The sequence below is a fragment of the Sitodiplosis mosellana genome, unplaced genomic scaffold (assembly GCF_009176505.1).
Source record: "Sitodiplosis mosellana isolate CC-2019 unplaced genomic scaffold, AAFC_SMos_1.0 Smas_scaffold_2, whole genome shotgun sequence".
Taxonomy (NCBI): domain Eukaryota; kingdom Metazoa; phylum Arthropoda; class Insecta; order Diptera; family Cecidomyiidae; genus Sitodiplosis; species Sitodiplosis mosellana.
The window spans coordinates 1,721,801-1,748,016 of NW_022595245.1; the positions used below are offsets into that span (position 1 = coordinate 1,721,801).

At 36.9% G+C, this 26,216-nt stretch overlaps 3 protein-coding genes across 12 annotated transcripts; 2 read left to right on the forward strand and 1 right to left on the reverse strand.

Annotated features, from left to right (window-relative positions):
- The first annotated feature begins 134 nt into the window (after positions 1 to 134).
- Positions 135 to 9,543, forward strand: LOC129565406 (ethanolamine-phosphate cytidylyltransferase). 6 transcript variants are annotated; one of them, XM_055440282.1, is made up of 10 exons: positions 139 to 289; positions 634 to 841; positions 4,464 to 4,601; positions 5,229 to 5,341; positions 6,059 to 6,125; positions 6,230 to 6,342; positions 7,509 to 7,696; positions 7,854 to 8,039; positions 8,120 to 8,291; positions 8,479 to 9,543. In XM_055440282.1, exons 2-10 carry the CDS (start codon positions 792 to 794, stop codon positions 8,622 to 8,624), a joined length of 1,173 nt encoding a protein of 390 aa, XP_055296257.1. In that variant the 5' UTR covers positions 139 to 289; positions 634 to 791; the 3' UTR covers positions 8,625 to 9,543. The 6 variants fall into 6 exon arrangements, with proteins under 6 accessions (XP_055296261.1, XP_055296257.1, XP_055296259.1 ...); XM_055440287.1 differs by having other exon boundaries at positions 233 to 370; positions 7,569 to 7,696; XM_055440283.1 differs by having other exon boundaries at positions 259 to 370.
- Positions 9,544 to 9,829: 286 nt separating this feature from the next.
- On the forward strand, positions 9,830 to 14,648 carry LOC129565411 (phenoloxidase-activating factor 1-like). Its single transcript, XM_055440296.1, has 10 exons — positions 9,830 to 10,818; positions 10,923 to 11,046; positions 11,131 to 11,354; positions 12,562 to 12,620; positions 12,811 to 12,860; positions 13,073 to 13,257; positions 13,551 to 13,751; positions 13,940 to 13,969; positions 14,063 to 14,240; positions 14,512 to 14,648. Exons 1-10 carry the CDS (start codon positions 10,743 to 10,745, stop codon positions 14,519 to 14,521), a joined length of 1,137 nt encoding a protein of 378 aa, XP_055296271.1. The 5' UTR covers positions 9,830 to 10,742; the 3' UTR covers positions 14,522 to 14,648.
- Positions 14,649 to 14,676: 28 nt separating this feature from the next.
- On the reverse strand, positions 14,677 to 25,723 carry LOC129565409 (insulin-like receptor). 5 transcript variants are annotated; one of them, XM_055440295.1, is made up of 9 exons: positions 25,581 to 25,723; positions 21,528 to 22,759; positions 21,140 to 21,284; positions 20,939 to 21,019; positions 20,618 to 20,792; positions 16,890 to 17,793; positions 16,674 to 16,769; positions 15,583 to 16,572; positions 14,677 to 15,408 (listed from the first exon to the last, which is right to left on the reverse strand). In XM_055440295.1, exons 2-9 carry the CDS (start codon positions 21,791 to 21,793, stop codon positions 15,063 to 15,065), a joined length of 3,003 nt encoding a protein of 1,000 aa, XP_055296270.1. In that variant the 5' UTR covers positions 21,794 to 22,759; positions 25,581 to 25,723; the 3' UTR covers positions 14,677 to 15,062. The 5 variants fall into 5 exon arrangements, with proteins under 5 accessions (XP_055296270.1, XP_055296268.1, XP_055296269.1 ...); XM_055440293.1 differs by having other exon boundaries at positions 21,528 to 22,937; XM_055440294.1 differs by having other exon boundaries at positions 25,547 to 25,723.
- Between the last annotated feature and the right edge of the window lie 493 nt (positions 25,724 to 26,216).

Sequence of the window (26,216 nt, forward strand, 5' to 3'; positions counted from 1 at the left end):
CAAACGTCAAACAATTGACTCAATAGAAAATGTTCACCATACCCATATTCACCTCACCACGAACATACCCCGCCAATATTTTGACACATATCGTATGACAGCACATACACAATTACACGCGCGCACAACGCATGCATGTGAGTCAGCCAATGAATGAAAATTCCGGATTGAATACGAACAGCCGAAGAGCTGACTAAAAAAATCAGCGCGCAAGTGGCGTGATCCTCACAGTTTTGATTAAAACATTGAAGTGTTAACACCCATTTTTTCACTCGATGCGATTTTACGGGTAGGCATCTTAACGATTTGCTTTCAAATCAAATTCAATTGATTTAACATCACAGAAAATATTGTGTTTGTTTCATTTACGGTACATGTTTAGTCATAACAAGTAGAAGAGAGAGAAAGAGAGAGAGAGAGAGAGAGAGAGAGAGAGCTATAAAGCAACTTAGTTAAAGCAATAATTGAATTTTGTGATAAATTTTACGACCGACAAATTAGTCTCGCGCTATAGTAAAAGTTGATTAGAAAACTTGAAAATCTCAGTGGGCAGCTCTAAATCAAATCAATCATTTTGCAATAGAAAAGTTGTCAGAAAAAAATTTATAAAGTCGAATCGATTTTCATTTCCAGTTAAACGTCAGAATCAACCAGAAAAAAGAACGTAAAGTGTAAAGTCCAAAACTGCTGGTGAAACCGTGTGTATTTCGAATAAAATTTGTGGGTGACGATTTTATTTAATCGTTTGGAATTCCAACAAACAACTAACCAAATTTCAACGCAAAACAATCATGTCGGACAACGAAGAAAAGAAAGAAATTCGTGTTTGGTGTGATGGATGGTAAGTGCCCAATTAAGCAAAATCAATAATACCTAGTAATTTTCGAGTGTTTTCGACGGTATTTGAAATCGATTTTGTATATTGGAAAACAGTTATTGTCAGTATATACAGTTTAGAGTTAGCCACAGTGAACAAATCGTATACGTATCCATTTCGATGAATCAGACGTAAACCGTGTTTGTAAATGGGCCGATTTATCTATGTTCCAGACAACCGAATTTATTGGCCTAGCTCAAAAAATTACTCTTTTTTTATTTATGTTATCATATGACGTCGATTCTTATTCATCTGTCATGTGAACAGTCTGAATTCATCACACGGCTTCGCGTCGCTCATTAGCACATTCTATAAGAGCAGTGAGCGAATGATATGTGTCACCATGGTGGGTACGAGTTTTCGGCGTTTTGTGGAGTTTTTATTGCATAATTGACCTTGACGTTGAAGCGTCCCAGTTCACTACGTGTACATGGAAACATTTTAGCGCATTATTGTTGTTGTTGATTTGAATTTTGTCGGAGTTTCGGAACAACGCGCTATATTTATTCGGGTTGCTTCCGTTCTATGCACTCAATCTCGTGGGGTTTTAGAACAAAAAAACCTATTCACACTTGTTTCATATCTCTTTTTTTGCTTCATCATTATTGGCGCTCTTTTTGCACATATTTTAACGCCTCACAACAATATTCAATTCTTATAATTGACTATGCTATGAGCATTACGTGCTCGAGAACATGTTAATTGAGAGCACAGAAAAAAATGCAGGAAACTACGACTGAGACGAAACGATGAGATTATAAAATGAGTTAAATGTTTAATCTCAAACCGTTTTTTTCATTGTTTTTCTCGTCCGTGTTTAGACAAGCATTTAACGGAAGGAAGGCAACGCGCTAATAAACGCTGGCGATAGCAAAATTCGAAAGAAAAAAATCACAAAGCCTGCTCAAATGAAAACAAAGTCCATATAACAAAACATTCAAATAAGACAAAAATAAGCACACACAGAAATGCTCGGAATTAAAGAGACTCTCTATCTCTTCTATGAACAAAAACAGCGAATGAAGTGAATGTGCCATATGTTTCATGCCAAGGACTCATTTGTTAGCACAACAATGTCTATGTTTATGAAAATGTCGAGCAGCAGTAAAATGCGTCAAGAATGAACGACATAGACATACGACGGCAATATTGCAGCATTTTTTTTCTTTCGGTTCGTAATGGGAGAATATCATTTGAATGTGACTGCATTCCATGGGCGATGCGTCAATGGGTATATGTATCTGATTCTGATGAGAATCTATCTCTCTCTCCGACAACATCTTTGACTCAAAACAAACTGTTTTTTTTCTGTTTCCAACCGCCATTCGTCGTTAACACACAAACGAAAATAGAAAAATATGAGCGATCGCGAACCAAATTGTAGAATTATTGACACAATGTGTTGGTTGATGTGTAAAAATAAAAAAAAATTCCACTCGCTGTGACTTTTTTGTTGAATGAACTGTTTGTTCTACGAAGCGCGTTGGTGTTTTGGTTTTATGCCGCGACATCCAAGCGCGACATCGATGACTCAATGATTCGAGGCAATCAATATCTCAGTATAATTGTTTTTGATATTGTCTACGTTGTTGATATACCATGTGTTCATTCGCTAATTTCATAAGCTGACTCATCACACACATCGTTAGCGTCCATTGTAGCCTATCTTCTGAGTGGATTTTTCCGTTTTTGCTTTGCTGTAGACAAAAAAAAATTCGGCAAAAACCGAATGATACGGCATTTTTGAACGCGCATACCTTTTGACCGATGCGGAAGAGCAAGAAACCTTACGAAACGGCAATACTGACATGTGATGTTCAGTGCACACATTCACGAGGGAACAGACGGCGTGCGGTTTTCGCTTTATTTGTACACACCGTGTTTCGCAATACACGTTTCGTATTGGCACTACCGTAGCAATGGCAGCAGCAACAGCAGCAACAGCAGCTGAGCTGGTCTGCGATGGTCAAGGTTATTCACATAGTGATTTGTCAAAAGTGTATATATACGGCTCTCGCGCTATTTTCTTCTTCTTCCTCTTCTCTTTAATACTTGTAGCTCACGAGCTACGTCAATTTACGTATCAATCAAGTCTCTCGATTTGCTCTCGTTTTTTTTTCCGTTTTGCTTTTTTGTACAGACAATTTTTACAACAACATTATCGTATAGTAAAGTGGTTAATCCCACGATATTGCCACCGTTATCATCTTACTTTGTTTTACGTTTCGTTTGAGGTCTTGGCTCTTTTTTCGCTGAGTTGTGCCGCTGAATTGGTTTTCTCTCCTTGTAGCACAGTAGCTTAGTTATGAACGTGAAATGCTTCTTAATGAACGCTATTTTTAGACGGCGGCGTAGATTTTTGTATACGATGAATATAGAGGCCATTTCCACGGGAAGGCAAGGCTTCATTCGATCGCATAACCGATTGAAAATAGCCTGAGCGCTAAAAAAAAGGATTTCATTTGGGATTCGGTTGTTTTGACGTGACCATTTGCAATCAATATTTTCATGAACGCCCATATTGCGCATTGACAAAAGCATAGACTTTTACAACATGCAAACAATATAGGAATCGTGGCTCCAATTCAATGTCTTTCGATGGGGTCTGCATATAATAATCAAAGCGATTGTACACGTTTTTTTTGCATTCAAATTATTATTAGATATGAGAAAATTCTGACGATAATTTCAGGGTAGCCGCCAGGCGATAGCGATAATTCCAGAGATTATCACTTAAATGATAAAACCTGATTCATTTATGGCTGCCTGGCGTTCGTTATTAAGTGTTTTTTTCTCCCATAAATTATTACAATAAGAGCTCATTGAAAAGAACTCAAGTGATATTTTTATTGTCAACAAAATCCTGTGTTACTTAGAAGCGAGTCGAAGACAGACGAATATATTTATATCATTAAGCAGAAGTGGGAATCAAAGCAAACGATTGAAAATCAAAATCAAAATCAAAACGTAGTAATAACATTATCCGACACTTGCGCTGCTTATATTGACTGATAATGATCGAAACATTTCAATCGTATTTGAAATTGTAAATTCTGCACTTTGTGCTTGACTGGCCACATGAACAGATTCAATTTCCTCTTGCCAGCAATTGATAGCAATTGCGACGAGTGTGTTTATTCAATTTCGTGACTCGTTAAAATATTGCTGTCGTCGCCAGCGACGAGCGACTTTTAGTGGGCTACGAGACTCGTAATAAATGGATTTTATGGTTTACATTCAACACTCGTATCGGATGATGTAATATATAATGTGTCGCGTGTTGTGCACGGCATTCGTACTCATGCAATTTCATCTATACAGTGCACTGCACACTGAACTCTGATCGAACGAACTCTCGACACGTCACAAACATACATATAGACTAAAATAACTCTCGTCGTGAATAAACACACGTTTAAAAATTACACGTTGCATTTTACTCGTCGACATTTGTGATAGATTCTAAGGAATGGATTTAAAATAGACTTAAATTACTCACTAATAAATGCATTTAAAAAGTAACTTCGTATTCGATTTAGATTTTTTATGCAATTTTTTAATCGAGAATGTTCCTTTCTATTTTCAGCTATGACATGGTCCATTTTGGTCATGCAAATTCATTGCGTCAAGCAAAGGCGTTAGGACATAAGCTAATTGTGGGTGTGCACACCGACGAGGAAATCAAGAAGCACAAAGGGCCGCCAGTTTTCACTCAAGAAGAACGGTAAGTTGAAGAATAAGTGGAAAATCGCTTTCGGAACAGTTCAAATGGAAAAAGGTCAACACTTTCTTTCGCCTCCAATGACCGATTTGGCAACCAATGAACATTTTAGTTCTGCCGTCTTTTGGCATTGTTCTGATTTCATCGTTTTGTTTCCGTTAGTCTAGTCATATTTTCTAGCATATTTTGTCTCATTTCCAAACTCAGATTTGTGTGTGTCGTTTCCATTTTCACTTTCAATGTTAACAATTTACCGCCGCATTTATCGCCAATTAGAGCTATCTTCAGCTGGGTTATTTTTAATGCTCTGTGAAAAACCCCATTTGGTGTCGTCAAAAACAAAAACATTCCTATCATTCTATCGTTCTATGTCGTCAAACAAACAAACAAAATCGTATTACACGAGTATGGTTCAGCTGATGAATAAATAAAAAGTGAGAGTGTACGCTTTATGTGCCATAGAATATTGATAAGATGTCGAACATGTTTTTTTTTTCTATCGAACGGTTTTCTTCTTCTTCTTCGGTTTCATTCATAATTCACGTTGCCTCTATTCAAGTGTTTTTTTTCCGCTTTGAGAAACAATTTTGCATTGTTTATGGCTAAATATCGATTGTTTTTAATTTGCAGGTACAAAATGGTTCGCGGCATCAAGTGGGTTGATGATGTCGTGGAAGGTGCACCATATGTCACGACATTGGAAACCTTGGACAAATACAATTGTGATTTCTGCGTGCATGGCGGTGAGTGAATTTAACTAATCTATTGTTCGGACCAGGAGTTTGAATTGCGATTGTGATTCCTTGTGTGAATTCTTCGTTTTTTTTTTCTGATGAAAAGCTAATCTAATTCAGACCAGAAACCATTCGTTTCAGATCCCAACTAAATTGATGTTGATAATCTGGGATTTTCTTTGTTCATTCAATATGCGTGTATGGCATCATTATTGTTCTTTTATTTTGTTGTTGTTGCCATCAGAAAATCGAACAAAAACGGTTTATGATTAGTCTATCGCTATCGAACTGTTGACCTCACTATTTATTTCACTATCATTGCTTCTCTTGTCTCTGATCTATCAATGAGAGAGAGCTATGTGTTCTACTTCGTTGTTCTGTGTGCCGATGAAGCGCATTCCGATCAATGTTCATGTTGACGGCTGACTTCTCGGTCCAATGACGTATTTTTTTCGGAAATGATAGGAAAAATCGTACGATTTCACGCCACTGAAGTTTAAAAGTCGAACACAAAATATACATATTACGAATGATTTCGAATTGAATTGAATAATAGTAATAATAATTCAATATCAACGATTCGACATCGATGATTTCACATATTTCAAAGTTCACACAAGATTTCATGTCACAGTTTCAAAATAAACACGAAAAAAAAGAAAAAAATGTTAAATTCTTTTTAAATTTATTTGAAATTAAATAATTTCTTGCTTCATTCTCCAACAGATGATATAACTATGACAGCAGACGGTGTGGATACATACCAAATAGTTAAAGATGCCGACCGATATAAGTAAGATTGCGAATTTTTTATTTGTCAATTTTTTTTTACAAACCAAATTTCCAGTAAAAAAAATTATTTGGATTGTATTAAATTTCTATCCAAATGTTTAACAGGGAGGTGAGCCGAACCGAAGGAATTTCAACAACAGATCTAGTCGGCCGAATGCTCCTGTTAACAAAGAATCATTTTCGTCAAGGCGAAAAGGAATACGCAATCGAAAAAGAAGGTTTGCTTCACACACATATCCTAAAAATAGACAACACATATGGTTTCGTATCACTCTCATACGATTTTCGCAGCATGGGTCGGTCATTGAACCACATTTGTGAATTGATATTGCCGCAGCTATTTGCGTATACTATCCGTTCATTTATAACAAATGCGAAGGCACTCTGTGCAATTGATTGCGGGGGAAATGAAAATTGGCTCGCTCATTCTTTTTTTTTCTACGTTGGGAAATTGACGACACTGTGCAATAGATAACACATAATTAAAAATTAAAAATAACCAATAATGACCGACTTTGACATTTTTTATCATTTAAACAAATAAATTCCGATATGATCACATTTTGGTCGATTTTGCCCGATTTTCGCAGTAATTTTTTCGCTTTAACGAATGCATACTGTTCTAGAAGCGGGTTTTGGTGCATCCTCAGGATCGTTCAGAACTGCTTCCGATTCTGGAAGTGGGTTTTGGTGGATCTTCAGGATGGACCAGACTGGGTTTGACAATGCCCCAGCCCATCCTGAGGATCCACTTCCAGAACCGGGAGCAGTACTGAACGATCCTGAGGATCCACCAAAACCCACTTCCAGCATTTTTTGATCGGTAATGACGTCAGCACATTAAACGTTTATAGTCGATATTTAACGATAAAATTCAATATATACAGATTTTTTTCAATTTTTTACGGATGTCATTAAAATTGGGCGATAAAAACAGATTTTGTCAATAAAAAATCCGTGATTAGCCCCTAGGTTATCCGCTCAATTCAAATTGATTGGCTCCACCAAACTTTTGCACCAAAAATGCTTATCAATGAACGTCATAATGTTGCAAATGAAGCAATTGTCTGCAGTTTTATCGAGTTGTCTGGGTTATTCAATATCGTTATGGTTCAATGAAGTATTTATAGCCAATCACATTCACGGACAAAACTTGTGTGGCTCTACGAGAGCATTTTGTTGTAAATATCGATCGATATGGACGTTCTGTTACCATGCAGCGAAATTCGTACCGAAACAAGAATGAAACCATTTTTTTTCCTTTTTTAATGTCACTTTTCCTCCTTATTTTTGCTTTTGTTTCGTTTTAATCGTTTTTTTTTCGTTTCCTTCAATTTATCAACTTGAGATTTAATTAGCGAATCAATGAAAAATGTACTTTTAGCCTTAATAATCAAACGAATTCAATCATTGTATTACACCAAACGTAAACAAAACTATCCAGGTTCATCAAATCTGGGCCAAGATCATTCGGCACGATCACCATGGACTGGTTGTTCCCAGTTCCTGCCAACAACTCAGAAGATAATTCAGTTCAGCGACGGCAAATCACCAAAGCCGGATGATAAAATTGTAAGTAAACATGGTGATTCATTAGCTTATTGTTGATTGAATGGATTCTTCCATTTCTACAGAAAATCTATTGAACGTGTATTTCTACGAATGAATTGTAGTTCGCAAAATGTTGATGTTTAAATTGAAAAATATATTTTCTGTTTGTCATAAATAGGTTTACGTTGCTGGTGCATTCGATTTGTTCCATGTTGGACACTTGGACTTTTTGGAACAGGCGCGCAAACATGGCGATTACTTAATCGTTGGATTGCATACAGATCCAGTGGTTAATAAGTACAAGGGTTCCAATTACCCGATCATGAACATTCACGAGCGTGTGTTGAGTGTACTCGCATGCAAGGTAAATAGAGATAATCAGCTAATTAATTTGGAACTATTATCGCTCAATTAAATGTTTGTTGTTTTCTTCAATTTTCGAAGTACGTGAACGAAGTGGTAATTGGTGCTCCATACTCGGTCACTGAGGAACTAGTGAGGCACTTCAAAGTGGGCGTCGTGTGCCATGGACAAACTGAATTGCCAATGGAAAATGGCGTACATGACCCATACGCTGTGCCGAAGATGATGGGCAAATTCATTTCGATTGATTCCGGTAAGAATCACTTTTTCGAAGATTTTTTCAATTTTGTTTGTTTTTGCTTCGAGATTTGAATTCAAATCTTTAATTTTGTCATTGTCATTTGGCAAACTTTCGTTGAAAAAATGACAAAAAATGTATTTCGAAATTATTTTCTTTTAAGAAAAACAATTAAAATCATTCCCCTCTCTGTCTCAAACAGGCAACACCATGACCACAGAAAAAATAGTCGAGCGCATCATCAAGCATCGCATCGAGTTCGAGGAGCGAAATTCTAAGAAGGAGAAAAAAGAAATTGAAGCATACGAAGCAATGACAAAGGCTAAACAAAACGAAAAAGCCGGATAATAATAATGGCGATGCGCAGCTAAATCTCGATTTTCATTCAATTCATTCCAATAATAAAACAAAAATTATTTGATTTTGCTTCGTTCCTGTGGAAATACTTTTAACACTTGTGGCCATTACTTTCTTATACTCGTTGTTTTGTTTGTTTCCTTGTATCAAAACAAATGTTTTCATCAATTTTTACCAATTTATCAAATGTATAATTCGTATTCAAGTTAAAACCAGCACCAATTCACATACACAGACACTCAACTTAGGACCTTAGCGAAAATGATGATGATTTGTTTTGAAGATAAGCGATTCGATTTAACGTACTATGTACTGTGACAAATTGGATCGCATGAAATGAATATCTCAAAAGTTGAAGAAAAAAAATAATCGTAACCAAAGCATTTTTTTTAGATTTACATTTCGCTTTTTTTTATTTATGTATAACAATTATCACACGGTTTAATATGTTTAGTTTGTGGCAAAAATGGCATATTTTTCTATTATTCCAAAAGAAATTATTTTTTAGTTTAGGTAACAAATAATAAGCCAAGTGTAATGAATTAATAAAGGAAGTTGTTTAAGAATTATTTTAAGATCAGACACAAAGAAAAAGATAAAGATGTTGAAAGAATGAAGAAAAAGAAGTTAAAAAGGAAGCCTTTGAAATTAAATTAAAAGGAAAACCAATTTGTTACTCTGATTTAACGCTGATAGCAAACTAAATTTATTTTGTATATACGGAGTAATTTGTGTTTATGCATATCGTTCGATTTTGAACAAGATCTGCTTTTCATTAAATTAATTCACAGAGTTTTGTTTGTCGGTATGGAAAAAAAAACCAGAAAATCTCTTCACTCTTTTTCGTTGTACTTTATATTATTTGTTGTTCACAAGAGAAATAAAATGGAAAAAATAATAATGAAATTCACTTGTACTTGTTTGAATTTAATTACATTGCCTTGGGAATTTCCATATAGCGCTTAAGGCTATCTATCTAAAAAAAAAATTGAAAAACTAGCAAAAATTCTTTGAAGGAAATTGCGAAATCGTCGCAATAAAAACTGATGGAAACGCGATCATTTTTCCGGAATGCGTGCATCTCGTCTCACACAATTCCTACTGGCCCAAATCGGAATGTCAATTTCCGTTTTTCTTTGACATTTTCATGGAAAACCCAGTGCGATACACGGATTCCAGATTCATGTGGTATCACATTCACTTCTTTTAGCAGCGCTATTCACGATTTCGACATTAGCCGGAAGTTATTTGATGGACTAGTTTTCAATTGTGTGTGAAAGTGTATTGGCGTATATTAAATACATTGAGCAAATCAGCGTAAAATCCAAAAGTTTTCTCTCTCACTCCCTCTGTCATTCATTGAATCGTCAAGCGCGCACACGCGAAACTAAATCATGCCGATGATCAACGTTGTTCTATTTTCTTTTCATGTCTCATTTTGGTGCTGATGTATGGAGAATTGATGCAGATAAGATTCGACGATGGTTTTTTTTATGGATGAATCGTGGCAAGTGACAGACTATTGACACGCATACGTTAAAACAGTCTTATCTTTCCGCTACCGTTTTCTCGTTTGCCATTTACACGTATCTCAATCTATTCTGCACTATAATTTGATGACTGACAATTTTAAATCGATTTCATAGTTCTCTGAATTCTATGCGATCATTATTATCCAGTGCACACAGACAACACATATTCAATGCTGGCTTATGGGCCGCTTGTACACATTCGTCTGTTTATTCATCATTTATCGTGTATGTGCGTGATTGGTGTCTCTTCTGCTCGCTCTCTGTCTCTTTTCACCATTTTTGGCAAACCCAAACAATAACATGTCATTATCGTGGTTTTATTTAAATCGTTTTTTTTTTATTCAAACCATAACAATTTCCATCTAAATCGTAGACAATATTTTTTGCTGCTGCCTTCCCATCGGCACACGGTCGCGATCATAGTTTAGGTGAAATTGTTTGCATTTCAGTGAGTCAGTCGAAAGTGATAGCTCCGCGGAATCGGTAGGCATTTCGAAGAAGAGCTCTCCACAGTGCCACTCAACCTCACGAACAAACAACATAGTATTATTTAAGCTTAAGCATTTCAATTTTCAATATGCATCTAAGATCAGTGAACGGAATTATTTTCATATTGATTTACAGCTGGAACAGTGTTAATTGTGAAGACTATGGTAAAGTGTTAATTAAGTGTTTAAAATTTGTTGGTTTACGGTAAAAAGAAATGTGAATGAACCAGATCAATCATGTTTATTTTCTTCTTCGTACAAATTATCAGGTGGTTTTGTTGCCAATTCCGATGAGCAACAGCAGCAGCAAATTTTTTTGGAAGGTGGTAACGAAAGGTCGTTAGATGTTGAGCCGCGCTCAAATTACGGAGGTGCATGCCCTGGCGGTCGAATGTGTGTAATATTTATAAATTCATATATGTTCAAGACATTTTTCCAATTTATAAGTGTATAATAATCTGGATATATGAATAATAGGTGTGTACCAATGTCCGAATGTACAGCTATGTATTATGAAGTGGCAAAATCGTGTTACAACGGTGATCGATCGATGTATTGCGGTGGCACACAATACGAACCGTACATATGCTGCCCGAAAAGCCCCATAGAACAGAACAGTGTGTGCGGCAAAACACTAGTGTCGGGTCAATTTTATCGCGGATTAGGTGCCTTTCCATTCGTTGCTCGTATTGGATTTAAAAGTAAGTTTTTTACGCCCTTTTTCATCTTGTTTTCATGAGTTTATTCTCGCAAAAATCTGTCATCAGAAGCAACTTCTGAAAATGCGAAACCACATTCATTCAAAGTGTCCCAAATTATCATTGAATTTCATGTACAAACGGCGAATAAATTAACATTAAAAAGAAATTTGAATAAACAATGAAGAAAAAAAGCATCTGTCATCTGCTTTAACGAGAGAAAACCTGATACCGTGCGCACGACAAATGAATATCAGCAGAGACTGAAGATGAAATGAAAAGTTATTTATACAGTAGAAAAGAAGCAAATAGAAAGAAAAGTAATTTGCAAGCAACGGCTTGTGTCGATAAACATATGAAGAAGGCATTTTATGCTTGAGTTCCCTTTCTTGTCTCAACGACAAACAAAAAATTGTAGCCATTTTTCATGTGTAAACCGTTTAACGCATATATTTTGATGAGAAAAGAAGTGTCTCATTGAAGATTTGTGAACTGTGAATATATATATATATATATATCACGATGAATGAGAGAATCGACTAGAACGATGTGTGTGTGTGTGTGTGTTTTTTTTTCTTGCCAAAAATAAAACGGTTTAAGTCAACACGACTTTCTCGACAATGTAACTAAAACGCACTTTCATAAATCACTCAACAACTAACAATTTGAATGCGTCGAGAACAACTAGCAATTTAAATGCGTCGAATCGATTGGTTTTACGTAATTTGATGATATTCAATTGCGAAAAAACCATCCACCGTGAAAGAAAAAATGATCAAAAACATAGAAAACAAATCAAAAACATTTCCTACCATCTTTTTTTCTCGTTCGTTCGGAAATTATTAGTGTCATATGCAAATTTATGTAATTCGGATCACTATATTCGACCACATCCAAATGATGATTCGCATGTTTTTTTCTCCTTCCTGTTCAAATGGTCGTTGTTGGTGATTAATTTTGGATTTACTTTCAACAAGCGGCGTTCGATACCGTTTTCAATTGAAGCAAATTTTTGTTTCGTATACAGTTTATTTGTTCAAATACGACATTAACAATTCGCGATCGAAGATCAAACTCATGATAGCACTAACTTCCGTCGCAACATCGACAGACATTCTAAAAAAACAACCATTTTTCTGCTGAAATTCACTTGATACGATCAGAAAAACTCATTTAAACTTTTACTCTTTTTCCCTTCGAAAATGAACAGATATTAAACAGAACACAGTAGCTTATCCATGCACGGGTAGCGTCATTTCCAAACGAGTGGTGAGTAATACAGCATGATATCGATATATTCATTAATATTGAAACGTCGTGAAAATGTTTTTTCGCATTTTTAAAGCAACTCTTCTTTTCTATCCATATAATCCATCAAAAGCAATTTCTACCTTAATCGATTTTTTCTGTTTTTTCCATTTTAATTCATTATTTTGATTCACTTTTATTATCTCGATAGATTCTGACGGCCGCACATTGTGCCTTGGCTAAGGCCGAAGGATATAGATTGTAAGTGTTCACCACTTTTTTTCACTAAATTTTTCACATCGAATTAGTCATTGAAATTCAAATCAGAGAGGCTTGATAATCAAGTTAGACAAATCATCAATAACATCAGTTGCATGTCAATAATTTCGCTCGATATAAATTACATTTCGCCATGATATATGAAAATTAATGAATATATTTTTGTTGGTTGTTGTTGTTGTTCGAAACCGTAGAACATCTGTGCGATTAGGTGAATATGATACAAGCAGTGATCCTGATTGTTCGACATCCGGTTTTTGCGCTCCAACGGTAATAAATCATCTGATATCGCATGTTGTGATTCATCCCGATTACAAGCACGGCCACTACCATCATGACATTGCATTAGTTATACTGAAAACACCATTAAATTATACAGGTGAGAATTTTACAGAAATTGCGATGCGAATAAATGAATATGCACAACTTGTAGACACAGCGATAAGATTACAAAGAATTACTCAATTCGTGGAAACATGACGAGATTCAAAGTTTCAAATTCGGTATTTCGAACAAAAAAAAAGTGATAGTAAATAACTAAATATAGATGCCACACGATATTTATACAAAAATAAACAAATTACATCTCTGGCAATTTCGACGCTAATGACAGTGATGTTCGATTGAAATGAAATTGAATGTAAATTTGTGACAATGTGCTTGAATTTTCAGTGGCAACCCAACCGATTTGTCTTCATCCCGATCGAGATAATTTGATAGTCGGCAAACGTGCAACGATTGTTGGCTGGGGAAAGATGTCACATGCACAGCGGCAACCAGTCATGCAATTCCTTGAAGTGCCTTTGACCGCCTGGGACCAATGTGCAAAAATTTACGGTTCAACGGGAGCGCTTGAATCACCGAAATCTGTTGGTATGTACATTTTTTAAGGGAGTGTCACCGTGACGATTAAAATTTGAATAAAAAGTTATCCTTTGAAATATTTTTGTTGGATATGAGTCTTTTGCCCACATATATATATATATTGATGAAATTGTGTACAAATAGCCTTTACTTTTTATATATTTTCCTGAATAAAAACAAAATTCTCTATTCATCAGATGGACAGTGGATGTGTGCCGGCGGCGAAGGTAAATCAAATTGTTTACATTTTGCAAGAAATTTTTTCGTCGTTCAATTCCAATTCACGAAGCTAATCACATTCAATTGAACTCAATTCACAGGTCGAGATGTTTGCGCCGGTTTCGGAGGGGCGCCGCTCGTAATAAAAGAGAACGGCGTACACTTACAGATTGGTATTATGTCATTCGGTTCAGATAATTGTGGTGGCCGGAATATTCCGAGTGTTTACACGTCGATTGCCCACTTCATACAGTGGATACGGGAAAATTCACCGGTCGAGTAAGGGACACTGTTTGTTTTTGCTCTCAAAACTCTCTATCTCTGTCACAACAAGCATTTAGTACAAAACAAAGAATGAAACATAAACTCATCTCATAATAACAAAACAAACTGTTTTATATTTACTTTCAAACCAAAATGCCAATTCAAAATTGGCACCAATCCATAACCATTGATTTGTCTTAATCATTATTAGTAAGGAGACTCGATTGAAATTCAAACCAAATGTTCGGTATGACCCCAATTCATTCCGTGATCCAATTTATTATAGGTATTACTGATGTTGTGACAAAGTAGCATGTAGTGCAGCTATCGCTTATGGATACCATAACAATTTAAATATGTCTGTTACCAGTGTGGATTCACATTTTTTGCTGTCACGCAATGTAAATATTCACTGCAATTGAAAATGTGATCGATATAAAAATAAAATTAATTTTCACGTGTTGACCAAAATAAAAATGTATTTCGTTTTCTTTTTTTTTCTTTTTTTTTTTCAGTTGTTGTTGTCGTTGTTGTTTTTTTCCTAGCAAAAAATGAGAAAAAAAATCCAATAGAAAGCCCTACTAATTTCAAAAGTATAAAATTCACAATAAATAATAAATATAGTGTACAGATGTATGAAAGAAAAAACAAAAAAATTCCTTAAATGGCATAGATTTAAATGACGAGAACAGAACGTAGTTAAAGGCACGAAAGGAATCATTTTCGTTTGTACCCGAAGACGATTATGAACGCGCGCGCGAGCATGAGAACGAATAATAATATAGATTTGAACAAGAGCTAATACAATGGTGCATTTTTCGATGCAATTTGTCATATTTAGAATAGATCGCGATCAGCAGTGTTCGCATGATAGAAAGATGGGATATCTTCATCGTGTGCTGTTTCCGTCTCATCCATTTCCAACAAAATATTCTGCGTACTGGCATTCTGGCTGCGAACACGTAGACGGTGTCTCATATGTCGATAGAAGTATATGACTATGGTGCCAATCAAAAATGCGACCAACACACACAAAAACACAATCCCAATGATAGCCATGGTCGAGAGGCTCTTATCGTATATGGTGACCATTTGATATTCGGTGTAGGCACCATTTAGCGCTAGTGACACCGATCGAACCCTGAAAAGGTACTGACCTTTGTCAAGATGATGAACTGTGTAACTGAAACGGGAGAGAAAATGGGGAAAATTTAGCGTTTATCGAAAATATAGGATCGCTCATCGAAGCTTCTTCCACCTTCCCGATCAGCTTCGAAGCTTCCCTCACAAAAGGGAAAATTCATAAAATATTATGTCATAAATTTCAGTCTAAAATTTGAAGAAAAACAAACCATACCTGTGTCCATTATTATTTTTTCCATTCGCGACATATTGTTTCCACGGCATGCAGAAAGTGGTCACTTTGGAATTGCTCAAATCATGCTTTTCGATATGGAATGCCACGGTTAGTCCGTTCGGTGTTTTTGGTTCGCTAAATTCCAAGTGCACCTGATTTTGATTTTGTGAATCGACGTTGATTGAAAAGCTCGGAACATCGTCGGCGGAAATGGAACTGTCGGTGCGATCATAGTATAAGAAGTATGTGCTGCAATTCATTTCGTTGCAGGAGAAAAATTGATAAATGTACATTGTGTAGGGTAGCAAATCGGTATAGGTTGTATTGCGATGTTGGGCTGGATAAATATGTGTACCGATATGGTATTTGCCCAAATCATGATCCGTATTATCTCGGTTCGTCTCAAAGTCATCGTTCGCGAAAATGCCGTGAATTTGACGTGAAAATCGTGATTTCTCGTTGCATTTTTTTTCATCGGCACAATTGAGTATTTTATGATTTTTAACATATTTTAAAATTTGTGATTGATTTTCTTCTTTTGTGTGACGTGAATTTCGTTCAGAGCATTCAGCTTTTCGATGCATTCTCCATTCATACTCGGGATCGACGGATTCGGGATTGGCAATTTTCCAATTCTCAAATTCCGTGCTGCAATTTTGATAAAGATTTGGCGAAGACACTTCAACACCGACACTCACGTGCGTATCAATACGTGGATTTGTGCAATAATCACGTTGATCCAATAGTTCATGATCGTCCGGCTGAATGAATACATCCACTTTGTACCATTCAATCAACTCGTTGTCATTGGTCGGTGACCAAGCCAGTGTTATGGATGTGTTGGTTTTTGACAATGTTTCCACGTACGGGTAGGTCGGCACATCGGCGAACGTTCGAAAATACTTGATATTACTCAAACCTTGACTTACTCCAATCACGTCGTCTTCATGTTCCTTTGGCACCACCTGAGTTTTCACATAGTATGCATACCTGGAAGGTGAACGATGGTAAAAGAAGAACAAAATCGTTTGATTGAACTTATTCAGAGTAACAAAGTAAAAATATGACGAATTCATTCATAGTATGCATACTGTGTGTTCTGAGTTAAATTATCGATTATCGTTGAATGGGTCGTTCGTTCGGCATCGTCGGTGAAGTTTTGGATGAAATGCGTTTGCCATCCGTATCTGAAAGGTGAACGATGGTAAAAGAAAAACTTAATTGAACTAATTCATGGAAAAAACCAAACTCATTGTCACAAATTCTAATTCAACTAATGAAAACTCTCCATACAAAAAAATACTCACTGCACACAAGTGTCGATGCTGAGTCGGGATACGGTCCGAGTAGGTGCTACAATATAATAAATGATGTACCCGACAATTTTCTCCGTATCCAAAACGGTGATCTTGTCCCAATTGATTTTGACACTTGAACTGGACAAAACATTGTTTGATGTGACAATAACAGTTGCCGTGCAAGTTTGTTCGTATCCATTTGATTCCGGGCTGATAAAATCGGCGGTAGTATTTGTTTTCAGCACTTTCTGTAGTTCTTGGATTTGATTAAGACACAATTTGCTATTGAAATGCACCAGCAAATTTCCGCGAATCAATTGCAATGCGCTTTTCTCATTCCAATTCCATAGTTCCACCAGATTTTCATTCGACGTAACAATGAATGTGTATTTACTATTTTCCGACGAAATGCCACGAATAATGCGTAAACTGCGTAAAAATGACAATGACGTAATGACGGGCGAGCGGTAAATTTTCAAAATGCCTTCAATTTCTTCAATATCACCCAAATTTCGTTCCAATAATTGCATTGTATTGGCCACACCCGACTGCAGCCGTATAAAAATATCACCTTTAACTATTTGACAGCCACGCAATAAATCACTCGTTGCCATTGAATCCACTTCGGTTCCCGGGCATTCTCTTGCACATTGTTCAACATTTTTCACGTTTACATTCTTTTCTATAATGATGAGCGGACACGAATCACGGCATTCACCCAAAAGTGGCTTCTTATTCGCCTTTAAACAATACTCGGTCTCGACACAAAAACTACTGTAGGCATACAAATTGGGCGGACATTGGACAACACATTTTTTATCAATCATATTACGGAAATGACGACACACTTGGCAACCACTCGCTGATGGCTTGGAACATCCACCAATGCACTCCTCGTGACACTTTAAATTCTCTGCAAAGAAGAAGAAAGATTCGAGTTTAAAGCATATTAGTGATTTGGTTCATTACATTGATCATGGGATTGTCTCAATTTCTCGGTCAAAATCGAGGCAGACACTCAATGCGCTTGCTTGACATCTGGGCTCAATAAAGAGCCGATTGAAAATAAAAAATCGTTTCGAGTAAAATAATATATATTTGCAAAACGATTTATGCCGAATGCAAGAAGGACAGAGAGAGAAAGGGAAATAATCCAGCTGACTGTTTTAATAAACATTTTCTGATCGTTCGTTCGTGTCTTTTCCATTATGGCTAGCAAAATTTGCATTCACGATTCTTCATCGCTCTATCTCTTCATTAATGACCACACACAGAAATGAGATCAATAAAATTTTATTACGAAATCGAAAAGAACTCTATGTGCGCTCGTTCGTCCGTCCGTTCGTTCGGTCGATCGGTTGGCTGGTTGGTTGTTTGCTCTGTCTATCTTTGCGTTTTGCCTGTCTATTTCCACCGTCATCGCGGCAAGAGGAAGAATTTTTATTGCAGTAACGTGAGTCTCGTTTGCAGCAGACGCGCGCGTGCGCACACACACCAGTCGCACAGACAACGCCATCGGATTGAATTGAATAGCAAACACAGGAACAACGCAAATGATATTGAAATCCAACAAATATTGGCTTTGTACGGGCATAAATATTGGCAAAGTGCTACATTCATGACGATTCGATTTAAAAAGCCAATTATACGAAATTTATGCGGCCAAAGATATCCATTTTTCTATAAATGCAAAATTATATAGCCACACGGCAGGAAAACAAATGAAGAAGAGGAAGGGGAGAATCAAATAAGCAGCACTCCACAATCGCACTCAATAAATTTCGCTTTGATTGAGTTTAAGTTGTTGCGATGACCGAAACGATTCATCAAACCTAATGAAACCGAATCACAATTTGTATTGGTTCAATCGAATCATGTCAATTGTGCTTCTTTGTGTCTTCATTCATCTGATTCATTTCTTAATTTTTTTTTGTCGCTTTCAATTATCATTATCAAATCACAGTGCTGAACTTTTGGACACTGATCGAATGATTTGACACGAATCTACGATTGATTTATGGGTCGTATCACTTGTCATGATGATCATTAAGTCCAAAGAATTATAAATGAATCATAAATGAATCTATCGATTTTTGAAAGAAAGAAAAAAAAATGATAGTGAATTGCAATCCAGTTCTTATCAAAATAAACTTCACTTGATCGTTAAAAATGAAGCAAAACGAAAATTATATCACCATGATGAAAATGCATATTGCCGCTGGAGCTCATGTATGTGTTTCTGTGTGAATCTCAGTCGATGAGATGTAAATTTCCAACGAAATTTGTCGATTCGATTTACACAGCACGCCTCAGCGTGTAGGTATCGACGAGATTTCTCGCGCGCGCACTTCACTCTAGTTCATTAAATTTTATTTGCTTTTCATACGTACTCAAATCGAATAAACGATTATTTGTTTTATGCAATTGTACGTTTCGAACGATGAAATTAATTGAATACGATTGAGCAGCGAAGAGTGAGCAGCGGGAGAAACACACGATGAATGAATGAAAAAAAAACAACAACACACAGAAATAATAACAAGAAATATCTTTTCTAAATTGATTCCAAATATAACGATCTTCGTGTCATATTTCTGCCACTGCTTGTTGCTCTATCTCCTTCACTCTTCCTGCTGTTCGTTTTCTGTTGCGCTCTGTTCTCTCTTTCCCTCTTGCTCTGCCTGTTGCTATCTCACTCACTAACTCTTGCTCTTTGCACGCGTCTCTTTCTCATGCCAATCATTTATTTTATTCTATTCTGAACAATCAGCACGAATGATATATGAGTTTTGAGTATTATTATAGATCGAAGTGGAATATGCAATGGCAATTTGCTATAAAGAACTGATTATTATTACGGAACAGTAGTAGGAGCAATCGCAATAAACGTTTTTTAAATTAGATCAATTCACAGAATCAAATTAAGAAGAGAGCGAGGGGAAAAAATGGGCCCGCGAGAGTGGGAGAGCGAGAGACACACGAACACTGGGTGATAGGAACGCAAAGAGAGGCAAAAAAAAGAATGAGCTAATACCAAAAAAAACTGCGCTGCCACACAAAATAAATAAATAATTAGATTTAATGATCGATAATAAGGCATGACGTTTAAGATTTTGACGTATACGCGGTCGTTTGATCGGTCGGTCGCTTACTACTCTATACAAAATCACCTTATGCACATGTCAAAATTAACTAAGCGAATTGATTATTCAATTGAACCCGTGTGTATCGGTGCAAAAGTGGATTTAAACCACTTAAGTCAGCTGATTATTTTTGGACGAGTTTATTTAACGAATCACACTGTTTTAAAAACTGGCTCTTGTTAATAACATTAAATTTCAGATAAGATATTTAGATAGAATACACATCTATAAAATATGACGTGGTCGACACGCAGAATTTCGGTGATGCTTCATTTTGCCTGGTCAAAAACCCAATTCGCATTTTCGCTAAATCAATTTTACACGATTAATTAATCAAAAGATTTGCACCCGGGTATTATACCGCTGTTTGTTTGTTTTATTTTTTTCAAACATATTATTATCGAACAAATTTGGCCACATGATGTAAAAGGAATTCATATTTTGTTGCTCTCTCTTTCTCTCCGTCTCTCTTTTCTCCTTCGATTTCTCTTTTATCCAAATATGATTGTATAATGAAGAAAATATGAATATGAAGAACAAGAAAAAAAAGTCAAAGCAATAAGCGTCTTGCAAAAAAAAAAGTGTTCTACTCACTGATTGTGTTGCTGCGGCCCGTTTCAAACAATTGGCAGTTCCAATTATTCCAGCAATTTTTCGATGGGCATGAGTCGGGGCAAGACAATGGGCATGCTTGATGCCATCGTTCAAAATCCAAATAATTGCTCAAACCACTGCCAACGCGTGCCTGTGTTATTGCCTCCCAATTGATCTATATGCCAAAAAATGGATCGATTTTTTTTGGTTGGTGTTTGCATATTAGCGGAAATTTAATGGACGATAAAAATATACAGACACAAAAATATAAACAGCACAAAAAAAACTTGATAAAATAAAAAGAAAAAAAAACCAACTCACGGTGTGTACGTAGCAAAGCATTGGACAATATCTAATCATGACATAGCCGCGTTGAATTTTTATCAATGAAGTGAGTCCAATCTATTGTGTGTGCAGAAAATAAAAACGAAGGAGGAAAAGAAGGAGAGAAAAGGAAACACAAAACCAAAATAAATAAAAATCGAAGCCGATCAGTCTGGTGGATGTAATTTACGATTTTACCTCGGTTAAATCGGTCATTTCGTAAATGATAAGTGCATAATGTGATATCAATCGCTCGCCACGGATCACCGTCAAATTGGGGAATAAATTGCGCAACGATTTTAATCCAAACACTCGAAACAAAAGCAGGTAACCGGTAATTTCTCTGCGATAAATGCAAGAAGACAAAAAAAACAAGATGACAAAAGAAAACGAAACGAACAAAAAATCACTTAGTCGATTAAATAATCGCACACACACACAGTCACTTTCATACCATTTTCGGAACATGTGTATATTTCAAACGAAAACGTGATTGTTTTTTTTTCTCTTGAAATGGATAAGCCGAATGTTATCATTTTAATATGAATATTTTGCTTGCGGCTTTATTGTCACTTGCATTACTTACTTTAATTCGGGGAATTTGTAATCGTTGAAATCGGTGTGATTGAATGTTTCTATTAGTACAATTGATATGCTGCCGATGATAGCGGTGCAATTGCGTAGTTTTAGCTCTAATTCGCTTGGATCGTTGCGCACATCGACATCCGAACAAATTCGGCCATAAACCACCGGAGGAGCGGTGGCTGTGATCAGTAGCATCACCACAAAACACAAGAAACTTGCCACACCGGTTTGCCGAACAATCCGCAAATTTCCACGGGAAAATGGCATTTTCTTGGTTTGTCTTTTTTTCTATCCGGATGCAGTCATCTAGACACGCGGCCGAACACTTAACAACTACTCTGCGAATGCAAATGAAAATGGGTTGTTTGCGGTATGTGTAAGAAGCACACACACGACCGTTGTCGTCGTTGTCGTTGACGTTCGCTTTGGATTTTTCACTTTAATTTCACTTTTATCCAACAGCAACAGCAACCGTAACAAGCAAAATCTGTGCAACCCGTTTCAATGTTATATCGACACCATACAGAATATGTATGCCCAATTTGAATTTCGGTGTTTTGTATGATTGCTTTTGTTTTGCCTCTGCCCCGTTGATTGCAAGTTAGTGGCTGAGGCGAGAATGAGTACGGCGTAAATGTGTTTGGTGTGTGCGAGTGACTAGCTGGCTGGCTGGCTGACTGATTGACTGATTGTATGGGCTCTTGTGTTTATGTGTGTGTGTATTTGTATTCGTTTGTTCTCCTGTTGCTCTTCTTTACGGCTTTTCTCGCCTATTCGTTCTTTGGCTCGTTTCGTTTCAATTAAAACAAAACAAAAAACAGCCAGAGGAGAGAAAAAACACACCAAATTGAACGTATGTATTGCAAACTCTCCGCAGTTGACTCAACCATCCAATGTTCTAGTTGTAAAATTTGGTTTCGTTGTCGTTTGCCTATTGTTGTTGTAGTTCGATAAGTTTTGATGGCGCGCAAGTTTTTTTTTTATTTGAGTACTGTTGTGGTGGTTCGGGTGTGAGAGAGAGAAATCGAAGCTCGATGCTTACCGTTCTGCCGATAAAATTTAACTACACATCACAATCGGCTACTGCTACTTCGATCGCAACTCTTTGCTGCCTGCCACTTTTGTGTCTCTGTCACTGACGACGACGACGACAACAACAACAATAACAGCAACGACTACGTTCGTGTGTTGTTAGCTGCTTGCAAATGTTCGCCTCTTTCGGCATATCATTTTCTATATACACACAAATATGTTATATACATATATTTTTTTCCGTTCGTTTTGGGTTCTGTGTTTGCACTTGGAATATGCATATACAAGTTTTTCAGTTGAAAGAAGAAGAAAAAATCACTTCTAGCGCGCGCCAACCGCCAACACCGAAATTGTTTGTTGTTGAATCGTTTTTTTTATGCTGCGAAAGGTTACATGATTTGCAAAAAAGCATATGGCACAAACAGACACACGTCTTACAACTGACAATGAGAGAGAGACAGACACACACACAGAGAGAGACAGAGACAAAGGGAGAGAGAGAACGGTGGCGATTATCGCATCAGTTGTCATTCTTTCGGTCAATCACGTCAAGAGAGTGAGGAAAACTATTCACATCTCTTAGCCCAACTCATCGGCTCTCGAAAATACATTGTATTCCCAGTCAAATAACAAAAAAGTTGCAAAATGAAGGAGCAAACAGATTGGAGAGAAGAAAAAAAAATATAACGAAACCACTTTGCCATTCTCATCTCGGCAAACATAAAGCAGGAGAGAAAAAAAAGGTGAAAAGTAATGTGAACAATTGCCGGAGAGACTGATTCATTTTTATCAGCGGCGCAGAGAACGAAATGGGAGCGAAAGAGTAAAAAGACACATGTGTTTAGTACGCGCACATGAGACGATGAGCTGTTCATGAAATCCAATACAACCAGAACGAAAATAAAATATAATAAAATACTACAGTATAAACTGTGGGGTTTAGTGCAGGTTAATCGACAGCTAGCAAATTACATGCCGTATCACAATTGCATTGGAGCGGTCTGCATGGAAATTTGAGACCGAATTTTCAAACCGGCCGAGAGGCTGAACCGCATTACATTGTTGCACAGCTCGGGTGTTTCTCATTGAGATAGCCTCCTGTCATGTCAAACCGTCTAGAGTCGGTTAATGGAAAAAACGGAATATCCGTCTTATTTCATTCATTCATTTTTCTCAGACACAATTAATAATTGGCTTTCAATGGAATGCAACTCAATTAGTCCAGATATGTGTACTAATATCTGTTTAGATATCTGTGGCTACGGCCGGGAGACAACGCTGTTGTCTCTTTTTGAAAGATAAAACTGGCACTTGCAGATTCCAAATTTCGGTTGAGTGCAGTTTTTATCTTCATGTACGTATGTATGTGTGTACTAAAACCGATTCTTTCCAGATTTGCCTTATGCAAATTGATGTTATGCGTCTTTTCACTCATTTTATTATCTGCGAATAAACGTTCGTTCGTTATTAGCAACATTTCCGTTGTGTTTCAGTGCTGCAGAAGAGAAAAATCATTAGAATTGCTGCACTGTTACCATGTGAGCATTTTCCTCATCATCTCCTTTTTTTTGTTTCTTGTTGCAATTCGAAAGAGATCGTTGCCGATTTCTGCATTTCGGAAAAGAGTGCGAACGTTTCAACCTTTTAGCAATTTGTGACTCTTGACGAGTGTTGTGTGTGTGTGTGTGTGTGTGTTGAACTCTCTATTCAATCTTTTTTCCTGCGTTATTTATGGTCCGTAACACGTTTTTATTACAGCTGTTAAAGCACCGACTCGCTAAATAAGATCAGCTGAATTCAACTGAGCAACGCGAATTTATGCAGAAAAAAACACACACTCACATGAAGAGAACAGAAAAAAAAATGCCTAAACATAAACGTGTGTGATGCCTGAGATTATGGCATTCGTTTTACAATAGCGAAATTGTTTTCTTGGCACTGATTAGCGTACATTTGGCTCTCGAGCCATTTCGAAAGGATCGTTTCAAGTGATTAATTCGCTTTTTCGTCGAACGTTCGTTCGTTCACTCTGTCAGAGTTAAAACATTTTGCGATTTGCTGCATGTTTTTTCTCTCCTTTTATATTTTCCCTCTCTTTTGTGCCTGCGTTCTACACACACTCTATGCCCCTCTCGGCTTTTTATGTCATTTCAGAAAATCAATTCAATTCTGACATTTGGAACGCGATGGCTAGAGAGTGATATATATATATATATATATATAAATAATTGTCAAGGTCACACTCAATTGACTCTTTTTGGGAATGATTCATAGCGATTACCGAACGGTTGGTGCGCGCAAACGTGCGCTTCGAACCGTTTTTTTTCTTCGCTTCAAATTAGATGAATGGCAACGTATTAATTAAATTTTTATGTGCTTCTGTCTGAGCCAATGAGCCATTGAGCCATTTGCATTTCACAACTCACAAAAGAAACAGGATACTTTTGGCATTTCGACACAGACAACACGTAGTTAAAAAAACACATTTCGCACGACGTCTAATTGCATTCTTCGACTTGAGATCGATTTTGTCGAATAAACGTCGTGGATCGATATCTTTCGGTATAGATCTATACATAAATGCAACAAAAAACGACAGCACTTCTCTCTAATGGCAAAGAAAATGACGAACGAAAAATAAAACGACCTTTACGGTCCACCATAAAAAGAGTACGAAACAAGAAGAAAAGCAACGGGAAACAAACACGAAAAATCGACACGAACAGAGAAAGAAACAGCAGAATTTGTGTCATTACAGATTTTATGCGATCATAATTTAGATGCGAGCAAGACTTTTAGAAGATATAAAAAGCAGCGTCGTTGCGCGCACGCATATACACAATGCAAACGAAACGTGGAACGAATGTGTGCACATTATATGAAAAGGGGGAAGCAAACAGAAACACGATTGCCGATTGCTCGTTGCAAGACCGAACATGATCACAACAATAGACGCTCGCGCGCGCACTCACACACGCATATACTCACACGTATGCGGAGGAAAAAAATCAACTTTACGAACCAAGCGAAAACCGCGAAGAAAAAAATAAATAAATCCGAAATTGTAATAATTGATGATATCAAAATTATTTAATCGAATCCGTTCGAAATGGAAAACACGAACGTGAAAACGTGTGTATACGCGCGCAATCGCGCGCTCTCACTGTTCTCAATCGGTGTTCGCGCGCTGTGTGCCGGTCGCTAGTGCCCGTGTGGTTTGTAGGTTTTTCTTCATTGATCGAAGCGCGTGCGCACAATTTCAGCACAATTTTTACTATCTTAACTTCTCTCGCGATTTTTTTCTGTTCGTTCCCTCTCTCTCTCTCCCTCTCGTGTCGTTTGTTCTCTGTGTGTGTCGTTGCTTCTTCGGTCTTTTTGTTCGCTCTCATTCTGTTGTCGTTATGTTAATTTTTGCGCGCCCGTTCGTTCAAACGTTTGACTCTGAGCTGTGTGTGCACACAAAACACGCGGCGTCGCGAGCTCACAGCTGTGCGATCAGCTTCTTTTTTATGATGTTTTATGGGTTTCGTGCAAATCTTTTGTTTCGTCGAATGGAACTATAAATTTTTCAAAGAATCAATTGGCGATAAAAGAATAAAACTACATAGCGAAACGCAAGCGAGTGACAAAGAGAGAAGTGGAAGATTGTGCGCACCCG